The sequence below is a fragment of the Stylophora pistillata genome, chromosome 4 (genome assembly GCF_964205215.1).
Source record: "Stylophora pistillata chromosome 4, jaStyPist1.2, whole genome shotgun sequence".
NCBI classification, from domain to species: Eukaryota; Metazoa; Cnidaria; class Anthozoa; order Scleractinia; family Pocilloporidae; genus Stylophora; species Stylophora pistillata.
Window position 1 is genome coordinate 27,873,619 of NC_142522.1, and position 12,333 is coordinate 27,885,951.

General features: G+C 37.6%; 1 protein-coding gene and 1 long non-coding RNA gene across 3 annotated transcripts in view; both read right to left on the reverse strand.

Moving 5' to 3' along the window:
• Nucleotides 1-131: 131 nt before the first annotated feature.
• Nucleotides 132-10,657, reverse strand: LOC111329249 (retinoic acid receptor RXR-alpha-B). 2 transcript variants are annotated; one of them, XM_088757262.1, is made up of 4 exons: nt 10,402-10,657; nt 6,054-6,824; nt 3,999-4,610; nt 132-2,864 (listed from the first exon to the last, which is right to left on the reverse strand). In XM_088757262.1, exons 1-4 carry the CDS (start codon nt 10,445-10,447, stop codon nt 2,617-2,619), a joined length of 1,677 nt encoding a protein of 558 aa, XP_088613388.1. In that variant the 5' UTR covers nt 10,448-10,657; the 3' UTR covers nt 132-2,616. The 2 variants fall into 2 exon arrangements, with proteins under 2 accessions (XP_088613388.1, XP_088613387.1); XM_088757261.1 differs by lacking the exon at nt 10,402-10,657 and adding an exon at nt 7,487-8,212.
• A 1,275-nt stretch (nt 10,658-11,932) lies between these two features.
• LOC148733166 (uncharacterized) overlaps nt 11,933-12,333 on the reverse strand; it is a 4,993-nt gene continuing 4,592 nt past the window's right edge. The window contains exon 2 of the long non-coding RNA XR_015999982.1: nt 11,933-12,333. This exon is cut by the window's right edge and continues 1,240 nt beyond it. This is a non-coding gene — a long non-coding RNA (uncharacterized LOC148733166).

The following is a 12,333-nucleotide window of genomic DNA, read 5'->3' on the forward strand; positions in this document are numbered from 1 at the left end:
AGCTACCAGGTAAGAAAAAAAGGAATTTCATTTTACTTCCCTTACTAAAATTGAAAAGGATTAATTTTGTAACTCTGAGGTAAAAAATGTGGTATCTCCAAGCAAATAGTCAACAGCAGAACACTTCCCCCTCCAAAAGTTATGAATATTTATTTCAAAATAACTGAAAAGTCAGGTTCTATATTTTAGAGTGTATTCACCACTAATAAAAATTATAAACATCATTTAGTGATCAGAAAAAGGGTGTCTAAATATACAACACAGGACTCTGGTAAAAATAAAGGAGCAGATACGTTGCCAGATAATAGTTTCCCTTTCTTTAATTTTTAATTTGGCTTTTGCAATCTGTAAAGAGATGCTATTGGTAGAACCTAAACTTGTACTTTAATTTGCTGTTCAGTACTCGTCATTCAGTCAAGAAAAAAATCCAATATTTAAGTAGCCATAAAAGTATATTCAACTATCATAATGGTAGTAATAAATGAACAACAGGCTTTCCATTAATAAAATCTGTATAGGACACCTTCAAGTAAAATTATAAGTGGTCACAAAATGTCCACTCGTGCTCTAAGAATTACTGTCGAACCCTGAAAACCAGGAACACCTGGAACACTTTTAATATTTACATGTTCTGAACAGTAACACTGGAGATTAGGACATCTTGTATCAACAAACAAACCAGACTACGGACAGGGAAATTGTATTGCTTCTTAGAGTTATCTGGGAATATTTCAAAGTAACCCCAAACTATTTTAAAACAAAGCCATCTATTGGCAATCTAGTGTATTTTCTTCCATCACTTTCTTGATACACAAACAGTATGTGTGAGAAAGTATGAGGCTGTGTGGAAATCTTGTGGTAATCTTGCATCCCATTGGCTTCCCAACACAACATTCCAGAGGTACTTTCAGCTTTACTAGTGACAGATTTTTTAATTCGACATTAAAATGCAATTTTTCTGCAAAAATGCCAAGCCATGGTTTGATTTTCAAATAGAATGGTGTTACAAAATACAATTTTGTTTCAGAATGAAAAAAGTCTAAGAATTATCCTAAGAATGTCACATGGGTTAAAATAGAGCACTGTAGGTACATGTAAGTGTAACAGTTTGTTGCATCAATGACACAAACTCTTTGTAAGGAGCAATGCCAGAGAAGACAAAAAAAAACTACAAAATAAACATTTGTATTGACATCTTTTGGAAAGCATTCACAGGGGGTTCTCAAACAATCAGCAGGAATTTTCCTGAACATGCTGTATTCATTTCTAGGAATAACTAAATAAGTGCTGTAATTTCTGGCCGTTTACCCGCAGGTAATCTGTTGATTTTTCCTTAAACACAAGCCACTGCTGGTAATAGGGAGGTGCAGGTTATGTGACAATTTTGAAATCTACTGGCAGTTGAATTGAAAAAAATTCTCACTTACCCGCGTTTCCACCTCTCAGATGAATTTTATTGTATTAAAAGTGCCACAAAGCGGCACAAAAACATGATGCCGATTTGAGTTTATTTCACGCACAATTAGTTGCGCGACGAACAAATTACTATTGGCACGTGTGTAAACAAAACCTTGATGGTGACAAAAATAAACCAAGGATAACTGGCACATCAGTAACAAATTTCCAGTTAACTCTAGCCTCTGCTGAAAAGAATTTTCCCGTTTTAAGGGACTTGTTAGGCCCAGTAGAACTGGAGATATCAATTTTTTTGAGAAATCAACAAATCAACATGGTGCTGAACGATCGTTCACACAAAATGTGGCCACGAATTCGCAGAGTATTTTGTACAAATTTCCTTTGCTTTTAAGGTGCGGGTTATCCACCAGTGCAGGTAATCTGTTTACTTTTTTTTTTTTGCTGCATGCAATAATCAGCCAGTGCGGGTAAACAGCCAGAAATTACAAAATTACAGGTATAGCCAGAATGAGTCCCAGTCCCTCTGGCAAAGCCACTTTGACCTTCTCACTCCCATAGCCCCTTACTGTCTGATAAACCTTTCTTATACTTTCAGCATTGAAAATTTGCAGTTCAGGCCACAGTTATTTGACAGTTGGATAATGCTATCCACTAGATAACTATTTATCTGGCGGACGATGCTATACATTTTGCTATCACTTATGCACTGGTTAGCCATTTATCCTTGGATAGCATCATCCATTGGATAGCATTATCTGCCCTTTACACAACTGTGCCCCAGTGACCTATATCTACTACATGAAACATTTCTTTCCTCTCATTGCATATCCACCTGACAAAGATTTGATTCTTAAAGTAGAAATAACTCACTGACCACTCCTGGGAGTGAAAAGGTGAAAAGGGGAATTACAAAATATTTTCATCTAAGAGTGTGAGGAGTCATCACAATTACCCTTAAAGTGAAGCAATAAAGAACCTGGATCTGATATCACTACTCATGGACAGAAGTCACTTTAAACTTTTTTTTTTTCAGGGTTGACCTTGTGGCAAAATGCAATTGCTAATATTTTACCTTCCAGATCCAGTTTGCATGTAATTATGAGGCAGATCAGTATTTCCAAAGCAGGTGAACCACAAGTCCTGGTCAAAATGTAGGCATCAATATGGCCAAGGAAGACACAAGACACCGGAGTCCAACAATTATCTTTTTGATGAATGAAGAAGTTCCACTAAGGATTCACTTGCATTGATCTGTCCAGTAAGATTTAACATGAAAAGGCGCTCTAGGCTCTTGGTGCCAATTGATCTCAGCTCTGGTAATCTTAGAAGAATGTTTCCAAATCGATTTGGTTCATTAGGATGAAAGTTGTTGTTGTACTCCAACAATGATGCATGCACTTTATCCTGCAGTCTTTCTACTAGTTGTTGATCAAATAAACCTTTAACATCTATGCATGGACAACAATCAAAATAAACAGAATTAGAATAACATTGCAGAATGTACACACCAAAATATTGTGTGGTGTAATTCACAGGGTACTTCACAGCTACCAGTAGGTGTGTCATGTTCTCTGTTGATAGAAAACCCTGGTCAGGAGTCAAATCTGGACAAAGATGCTTATAATAAATCCTTGTCACAAACTTTTGAAACATACCAGCCTTTCCCCCTTTGTTGATCTTGGTAAAATTGGACTAATGCAAACTCAACACTGTAGGGGGGAGAGTGGGGTGTTTCAACAAGACTTGACAAGGGTTCTTGTTACCTTGCTTCACTGATTAATGTGTAGTCATAGGAAGGACATAAAAACAAGTAAGTTAGAGCTAAAGAGAGGGTTTTTTTTTCCATCTTAACCGAAATGAGACTCCAAATTTTTCTTAGTCCCACCCTTGTCATAAGATAAAAATAAACATCTTTCCCTTTTACATTACCAAGTTCAAAATTTACCACCTTTTTTTCCTAAATATTTTACAGTTTTTGGTTAAGGGGAGTGGGAAGGAAGGGGGGCCTATAAGAGGGAAGGACTGAAAAGAAACCTGGAGTTCTAAAAGGTGTGCTCATGGACTGTTTACATTAAGTCTGGTCCACAATAACTGACTCATCAGTGGTATCGTGTATTGTATGTAACTAGGAAAAAATCAATGTCTGATATGTTATTAACAATGACATTTAACAAATGGTAAACACCACAGCTTACACTATTGAGTTATGGATGCACACAGGACGTTGCTAAGCACAAAAGAAGCACAAGAGTCACTCGAGGCAATAGCCGAGAGCGACTCTAGCTTGTTGAGTGCTTAGCAAACCTCTCAAGTGCATCCATAACTCAATAGTGTACACTGTGGTGTTTACCATTTGTTTTATAACATGACATTGATACATTGTAGCTTAAGAGTTCCCTTTTATTTAACAAATCTTACGTGACCAGAAAAAACAATCGCATGCAGAAAAATAGTCTTTGCATTTGCTCATGTCAGCAGCGTACACCCATGGGCAAATGGGGGACGCTGAATTGACCAATCAGAGCGTGCGCTTTACTTTGGTTATGTTATAATACATACTGTGTATACTGTGTGTACTTTACCTGGGTTCAGTAGAATAATGACTTTGATACAGACAAATTCTGCATCATCCAAATTAAGTTCTTTAAATTTTGCAGTCAGTTGCATTACACGATGCATGATGTCACCAATTCCTGATGCTTCTGCTGTAGTAAAGTCCAAAACCTGACCAGGACAAAGAAGTACACCATTATCTAAATGTAAAGATTGCTTTGTCAAATTGATCAGCATTAGTTCAATCCATGCACTTCCTGAAAGAATCCGTTTATCGTTTTCACTTATGTCACCAAGTAATGGCAAGCATTTAAACCATTCCAAGTTTCTTTTGATTTGTTCTTCCGCTTGTTGTGTGACATGTGCAAATGTCTTCTGCCCAGTATCTTGCAGCTTACATCCTTGACATTCTGTAGATTGGGCATCAACTGGAGGCTCATATCGCAACAATTCTTTAATAAAAGGAGGAAAAGTTCTGGATGGAATCTTTGCTGGTGCAACTCCATCTACTCGATCTGAAGTTGAACTGCTCCTTGAGTTTGTCCTTGCTTGTTTAGCAGCTGGTTCTGATTTGATGCGTGAATTTGGAGAAAAAGATGAATTCTTATGTTTACCACCTGGTGTGCGATCTTCCCGGACAGCTATAAAATGGAATAAGATACATACCATTAGAGAATAATGGTTTAAATCTCTCACAGTTGGTTTGCAAAGATGAAGTGAAAAACAGAAGGAAAAGACAGACTGACAGACTAAAAGGTAAAATGATGGTGAGACAGTAATTACATACTGTCACTTAGAAAACCTAGAACAACTAGTTATGGCCTTAATTCATTTTCATACTTCATACTTCTCAGCTAAGCTATGGAATACACTGCCTGACTATATCCGCATGAGTGCATTTAAAGGAAGATAATCCAAGGCCGTATCTTTGTATAGTCACTCCTGCTTATCTTCACTTTTCTGTTAATTTCTACTGATATGTTACATAGTTATATTTCTAAATACTGTGTATTTTAGTATATTTTAGTATAGTTAGTATTTTAGATCTTGTACAAATATATGTATGAATATATATAGATAATCTCCATTTTATGTTTTCTCGAAGACATTAGCTCCAACAAGCTACTCTAAAATTCGAGATGAAATAAAGTTTATGATGACAGACAGACAGACATAAAAAGACACACATACAGAGAGACACACATACAGAGAGACACATACAGACACACATACAGAGAGACACACATACAGAGAGACACATATAGAGAGACACACATACAGAGAGACACACAGAGAGACACAAATACAGACACACATACAGAGAGACACATACAGAGAGACACACATACAGAGACACACATACAGAGAGACACACATACAGAGAGACACACATACAGAGAGACACAGAGACACACATACAGAGAGAGACATACAGGGAGACACACGTACAGAGAGACACACGTACAGAGAGACACACATACAGAGAGACACACACAGAGAGACACACATACAGAGAGACACATATAGAGAGACACACATACAGAGAGACACACATACAGAGAGACACATATAGAGAGACACACATACAGAGAGACACATACAGAGAGACACATACAGAGAGACACACATACAGAGAGACACACATACAGAGAGACATACATACAAACAGACATATGGACACTTAGATCACAAGCAGGCAAGGAAATGACAGCCAGACCCATGGACAAATGACAGATACATGTAGATAAACAAAAGAAGGTTGAACTCTACACTAATGAAAATTCTAACCATAACTCCTGACAAAAAAACAGTCAAAAGTCAGATAACAGCCAGATACAGTTGGTGGCCAATTGAATGAAAGAAAAGAATAAACCAATGGATAGATAGGCAGATGACAGGCAAAGAACTTAACAAAGAAATAGACAGACATTTGGCAAGAGAGATGACGGTCCAAAAAGTAACAGGATTTAAGTAAAGGAACCTAACATATGGCAGTAAATACACCACTAGATTGAAATGAAGAATTGCCATTTTTTAATAAAGTTCACGTGTACATTGCAAAAATTCATGAAAAACACACCAACCTTCTTTCAACATTCCAGCTTTGATGCACTTTTGCAACCTACAGAACTGACATCTATTGCGGTGTCGTTTATCTACAGGACAATCCTGAGTCAAATTGCGGCAGGAGTAGACTTTCTTATTTTGAACACTTCTCTTAAAGAATCCTTTGCAACCTTCACAGCTAGTAACTCCATAGTGATGACCCGTTGCTCTGTCTGAACAAATAACACAGATGTCATCATTGACTGGGGAAGGAACAGTTTGCTGAGGAGTGCCGGGAGAAGATGGTGTCCTTGGAGTCAAAGGTGAAAGAGATGGTATTGGTATTGACGGTGTCCCAGGAATTGAATTAGGATTTGTGTCCTTAATATTTGCTGATGAGTTACTCACTATAACAGACTCTTTGACTGCATAAAGGGAAATTGTTGCTTCCTCCTTTCTGTCACCTTTACAGGATGCAACAGAAGACTCTGAAAATCCATTTTGAACAGTGGTTGTGCTATGGGGTACAGGTGAGTTTCCAGGCAATTGTATCAGTGAAGGCACTTGAGGAAACTGCTGTGCTGTGGTTTGCTGCATAGCCGCAAAATGATGAGGTGAAAATAATTGAGGAGCATAAAAAATGCTGGCTTGGGTTAAGTATGGTGATGCAATGGACACCATGCTTCTATCTACTGGAACCAAAGGCTGTGGAACAAGAAGTGGCTGTCCATTTGGTGCCAATAGTATGGCGCGAGGAAACATCTTTGATTCTGTTGGTGATGGCAATCCAGCCGCATGAGGACTTGAACCTATAAGTATCAACAGAAAGGACAACATCTGTGGGTTCCATATATCAACAATACGTGTCCAACTTCTGATTAAATAAATAAATAAATAAATAAATAATGATTTAACAATGGACATCCACTGGGTGGCTATTCTTGTCCACTGTTCCAGATCGAATTGGAATTTGGAATGTTGGTTTTTGCGGAGGGAGGAAAACCGGAGGACCCGGGGAAAAACCCTCGGAGCAAGGACGAGAACCAACAACAAACTCAACCCACATGAGACGCCAGGTTCGGGAATCGAACCCGGGCCACAGTGGTGGGAGGCGAGTGCTCTCACCACTGCACCATCCCTGCTCCCCTGATTTACTTAACCAGGCTCCAACTCCCAGAGATGATTAAGATAAACTTTCTCCACACAATCATTTAGATATCCCCTAACAGTTGATGAGAATATTCAAACTTATATGACATGATACCAACTTCTATTTACTGATTTATTAGGAAATCTATTACATCTGCAAGTGAAAGACAGAAAAAAATTGAAGATCAGTGTAAGCTGTGACTGTGCTCTTAATATGACCACCTCAATAATTCTAATCAGATTTTCTTGTATCTAAATCAACTGAATGCTCAATCACTGTCTCTCTGATTCACTTTCTTAATCTGACTACCCCATTACTAACCTATTGACATCCAGTGCGCCCATATGCGCCAATGGGGACCCACACCCTTTCTACGCCTTGTGACGTCATCACTTTTAACCCTGGAGCACGACTTTGAGCACGTACTTGAACAGGTTGAAAATATCTTACAAACGATACCAGAATGAGTGCAATTGAGTGAAGGAGATTGGAGAAATAGCCAAAAAACCATGTAACTTTGACCTGAAAATCTGCACGAAAATCTTGTTCCATTACCCACCTACCTTTCTGAACATGTGCTTTGAAAATAATCAGTAGTTTCCTAAAAAATCTCCTCATCAAAATGAAGCCTACTAAATTTCCAGCAAGTGAGGAGAAACTTCAGGCAAGGAGAGGGGAAACAAAGGGCAGGAGAAAGAGAGAAAAGTAAAAGTCGTAAGTGGGGCATTACTTTTCAACCCAAAATCTCGAAATTTTGCTTTCTGCGCGTGCCCGAGATTTCCAGGCCACCATTTTGCATTTGAATCAAAAGGCCGTCGAGTGCACGAGCTGTCAACGGGTTTTTGGTAAGTTTGAGCTTTCAAAACCACAACAGTGACCAGAAATCTGCTCGACTAGCTTCAAAACACAGCTTTCCACAAAAGCTGTGGCCATTAATGGGTTAAGTAAAGATTAACAAAAAGAATTGGGTAACCACAAAAAGTAACTACTGAGCAAATATAAGCCTATTGTAAGTATCTGTGCTGAATACATTGATGAACAACATGTATAGTATTCTTGCATAATAGTTTCTCTCTTTGGTTACCTTGACATAGATATCATGATGACAACAAATCCTTGGTATTTCTAGCAAACTTTTTCCCTGCTTGTTAAAGCTGCAACTAAATATCTATGGTCTACCATGGGTCAAATTAGTGAGGTTTATTTCCCTATCACAAGAGTTGCTATTTTGGTAAATCTCCCGCTCTAATAGTAAATGAAAGAGATCTGTTATCTGATTAGTTAATTGTACAAACTTTCTTCTACAGTAGATGACTGCCCTTTAGTCACTTGTAGCCAACTTGCTCTCTAGCTCTTAAATGAAGTATGAGTTCATAACAAACCCATTTTTCTAGAAAACTTCCTTCCCAATCTAGACTGTGAGAAAAAATCCAAAGATCATCAACTTGTCCTTAACTGTAAAAACTAGTTTTTAGAGATAACTTTTCTAAGAAAATTTGGTACTATCTCATCCTTGAGTACCTTCAAAACTTTTACATAAATATCTGTGAAATAAAAATAGGCTGTACAAAATAAGTTACTGGCTAGATTTTCTAATGTGATTACTTTTTCTCCCTCTGGGGTACACTAGGGGGTGTATTCATCACTTATGTTGTGCATCCAATAATATGCATAATTGAACATGATTCAGGCTAAAATCATGCAACAACAACAGAAAGTATTATCTGATGTATAAAAGGTTTCTGCTATTTTACTGTAATTTTCAAGTGGTTCAGAGCTGCAACTGATTCCACTGACCTTGGCATTCATTTACGAGTGCAAGTGTTGAAACATAGGCTCTTGCAGACATGATCTTCTATACAACTCTTCCTTTTTGTTTGTTTTCTTTAAATATGTTAGAGAACAATTTCTGGGAAATTTTTTTATCACATAAAAATTGTGTGACAAATCATCACTTTTTTTTTGGCAAAAATAGCATAAGACAAGGAAAATGTGAAAATTCACATTCAAAGTAACGTTGAAAAAAAAAAGAAATTAAAAAATGAAGGTATACTCTTACATTCTTCAATATGGCAAACAGTTTTCCCCTTGAGAGAATGTTTTAAAAATTTATAGTTTACGTTCATTTTAAAACTGATTCTATCAATAATGCTAAAACCACTCCCACTCAATTTCAAATAATCAACAATCATGCTCAAAGGTACAAAGACGCCACTTCCTCGTAAGGTCTTCGGTAGCACTCAGTGAAAGTTAAGAAAATAAAACAGAGAATAACGGGTTAGATACGTGTATGTCTTTTGAATTTATAAAAATTATCAATATTGTGCGTCTGAAAATTGTGAAGACAAGTTATAGTATTGTTTTTGTCCTTTTCATTATCAATTGAAAAATTACCTCGTTGTGAGTGTTGGAAATGAGCAAATATTCCTGACAACAATGTATCAAAATAAAATTATCAGCTCTTAAAATTAGACTCGATGGAAGACCTGTCTACGTTAGTGAAAAAAACTATTCGAGCAAATGAAAGATTATATCCTTTCATATTTGAGTAAGGTTTATGGTCCATTTTTCGTTGTAAGTGATCGATAGTCCTTGCTAACACAAAGGAATGCCAGAAGTCGACCTTTGATACGTTACAGTATCAATACAAAACAACAAATTGCGGACGGGATAAAGTATGACCCGACGTACCAAATCGAACTGCGTTAAACTTAACATCGTGCCTTGTTTCTAAAGCGACAAAACACATGTTCTAACAGACGTGTCAATTCACAATGCATCGTGATCGGAAAAAATTACATGACTTGTATTGTGAAAACGTGTCAGACAAAACACTTCGAACTGATAAACTGCAAGACGATCTGACCAAAATGACTCTCTCTGCAACAAAGTGGCAGTGAATTACAATTCTGCTATTTCTTCTTAGTCAAGAAATTGCAGCCCATCCGTTAATAAATGAGATTAGAAACAAGAAGAAGATAATCAGCTAGCTACGTGACTTGCATACGATTTCTGATCGTCGAAGAATTCTACAAATTTTCCAAATAATCACTAAGAAGGAAAACAATCGAGACACCTCAACAGATCTTCCCGGCAAAGAGCTAAATACGAAAATAATCTCACCCCAAAAGAAAAAAATGCTCAAAAAACAACGAGGAGAACCTTCTACAGCGCACGTAAAGTACTCTAAGAGCCTCCTTTTCGACCAAGTGCCATCATAGCGCGTGCTTACTCACCAATCCTATCACTACTACCAACGTTTCTTCCTTCCCCAACCGACATTTTTCCGAATGGCCGCCAGTTTAAACAATGAAAACTACCTTTTAGTCTCGAAACTTTTCACATGCACCATAACCAAACGCAGACAATGTTCCCATAGCACAAAACGAAGGTGAAAACGTCTGCAGAAAGCGAGGGAAACTCAGACAAGACAAGCAGACACAAGCTGAGTCAGTGCAGCTCTCAGTTGGCCTGACGGAAAATATCACGAGAACATCCGGGGTCTTGCACTGCGCATACTCTATCCCAGACGATTTCATCAAAGTTTTGATGTCTACAAAATTATAGTGAATATCTGTTTTGAATATTTTGAATTGGAAATAAACTGAGTTGATAATAACAATGGCCGAGAATAATAAAGCCTATGGGGGCGAAGAGAAAATTGATTCACAGATTTCCGTATTTTTGGATTATTCATTCAAAATCTAATTGGCAAAGTTGATCTCTGCTACTACAAGGTCCCTGAGGTCCGCGAGGCGGGAATAAAAGTTTAGGGAACATAATAGTTTTCCAGCCACCGGCTGAATCAAAAAAATAAAACATAAAATATAAACATGGGTCTAGTGTATGTATGCAACAGAATTACCAGAACTGGCAAAAAAAAAAAAATTGTTTACGTTAACTTAAATTTCAATTTCCGTGGGTTTCAAATTTTACTGTTAGATAACCGTGACTAAAGATTCGAATTTTTGATGAAGATTATCCATAATTTTTAATTGTGGACTTTCGACCTGTGATCATGTTTATTTTTGATTATTCACAGCGGGGGTTGCTCGTGGGGTCAGTCTGAACAGGCGTGTTAGAGGGGTGTATATGATCACATGCAAAGCTGACAAGTAAACACGAGGGAACACGTAACCAGCACGTGGCTTAGGGTACAGGCTACTTCCGTGTGTACTACGAACACTTTTCGTATGAGGGAACGCTGTTTTTGTTTTGTTTTTTGGTTTTTTTTTTTGTCCACTTGCCACTTAGCCTGATGCCTTTTACGGCTTTTGTTTCGTAGAGAGTGTAAAGCGAGGGGTAGGGGAGGGGAGATGTCTAGATCGTGTTTCACAAATGCAAAATACCTAGAGCCATCTCGCGAAAAATAAATCAGGCATTGACGGGAAATTAGACTTTTTTTTAAAGACTGATTCTTGCTAAACTACAACCAACGTGAAGTTCTCTCTCTTTTCTTCAGCGAATTTACACTCCTTGTTTTTTTCTCATCACGCTGGTTAGGTAATGTAGCGATGTGATCACGTTCATACATTAGTCACGTATTCCACACAGAAAGCCTTCTTTTTAAAGGCCCAATGAAGAGTGTATTCGTGGTTTGTGACCGCAGTTACTGAATAACATATCACGAAGACAAAGTAGCCATTTAATGATTCACTAAAAATAACAGCAGCCTTCAGTGGATCTTTTAAAAAACATTCTTAATTTCCCCACGCTTTTCACGAGCGTGTGAAACAAGTAGCTGGCAAAAAACGGAAAATACGCCTGTTGAACGCGGAAGTAGGTTTTTATTTAATATCTTTTTGGTTTTCTTCCTGTCTATCATACGAAAATGATCGAATTTTCGTCTGTAAAGCAAACAGACCTCAAAAGTTGCTTTAAAAAATTAAAAATTATCTTCATGGAAAAAAACCTCCCCCGCACAAAAAATATATTGTTCGACGTCTTGAAAAGGTCAAGTTAACGAATTCATATGCAGAATGGTAACAGGCTGTGGTTGGTGTGAAGTATTTTGTTGTGTTTTGTCTTGGTTGCATTTCCAAAGAGCAAAAGCTCTCGAGTTGAGAAGAAGCATGATCCTATCTCGGGCAGAACTGAACTGATGGCCATGCTAGTCTGTTTCTAGGCTGAATTCACAGAATTAAGCCGAGAAATGGACCAGCATGGTC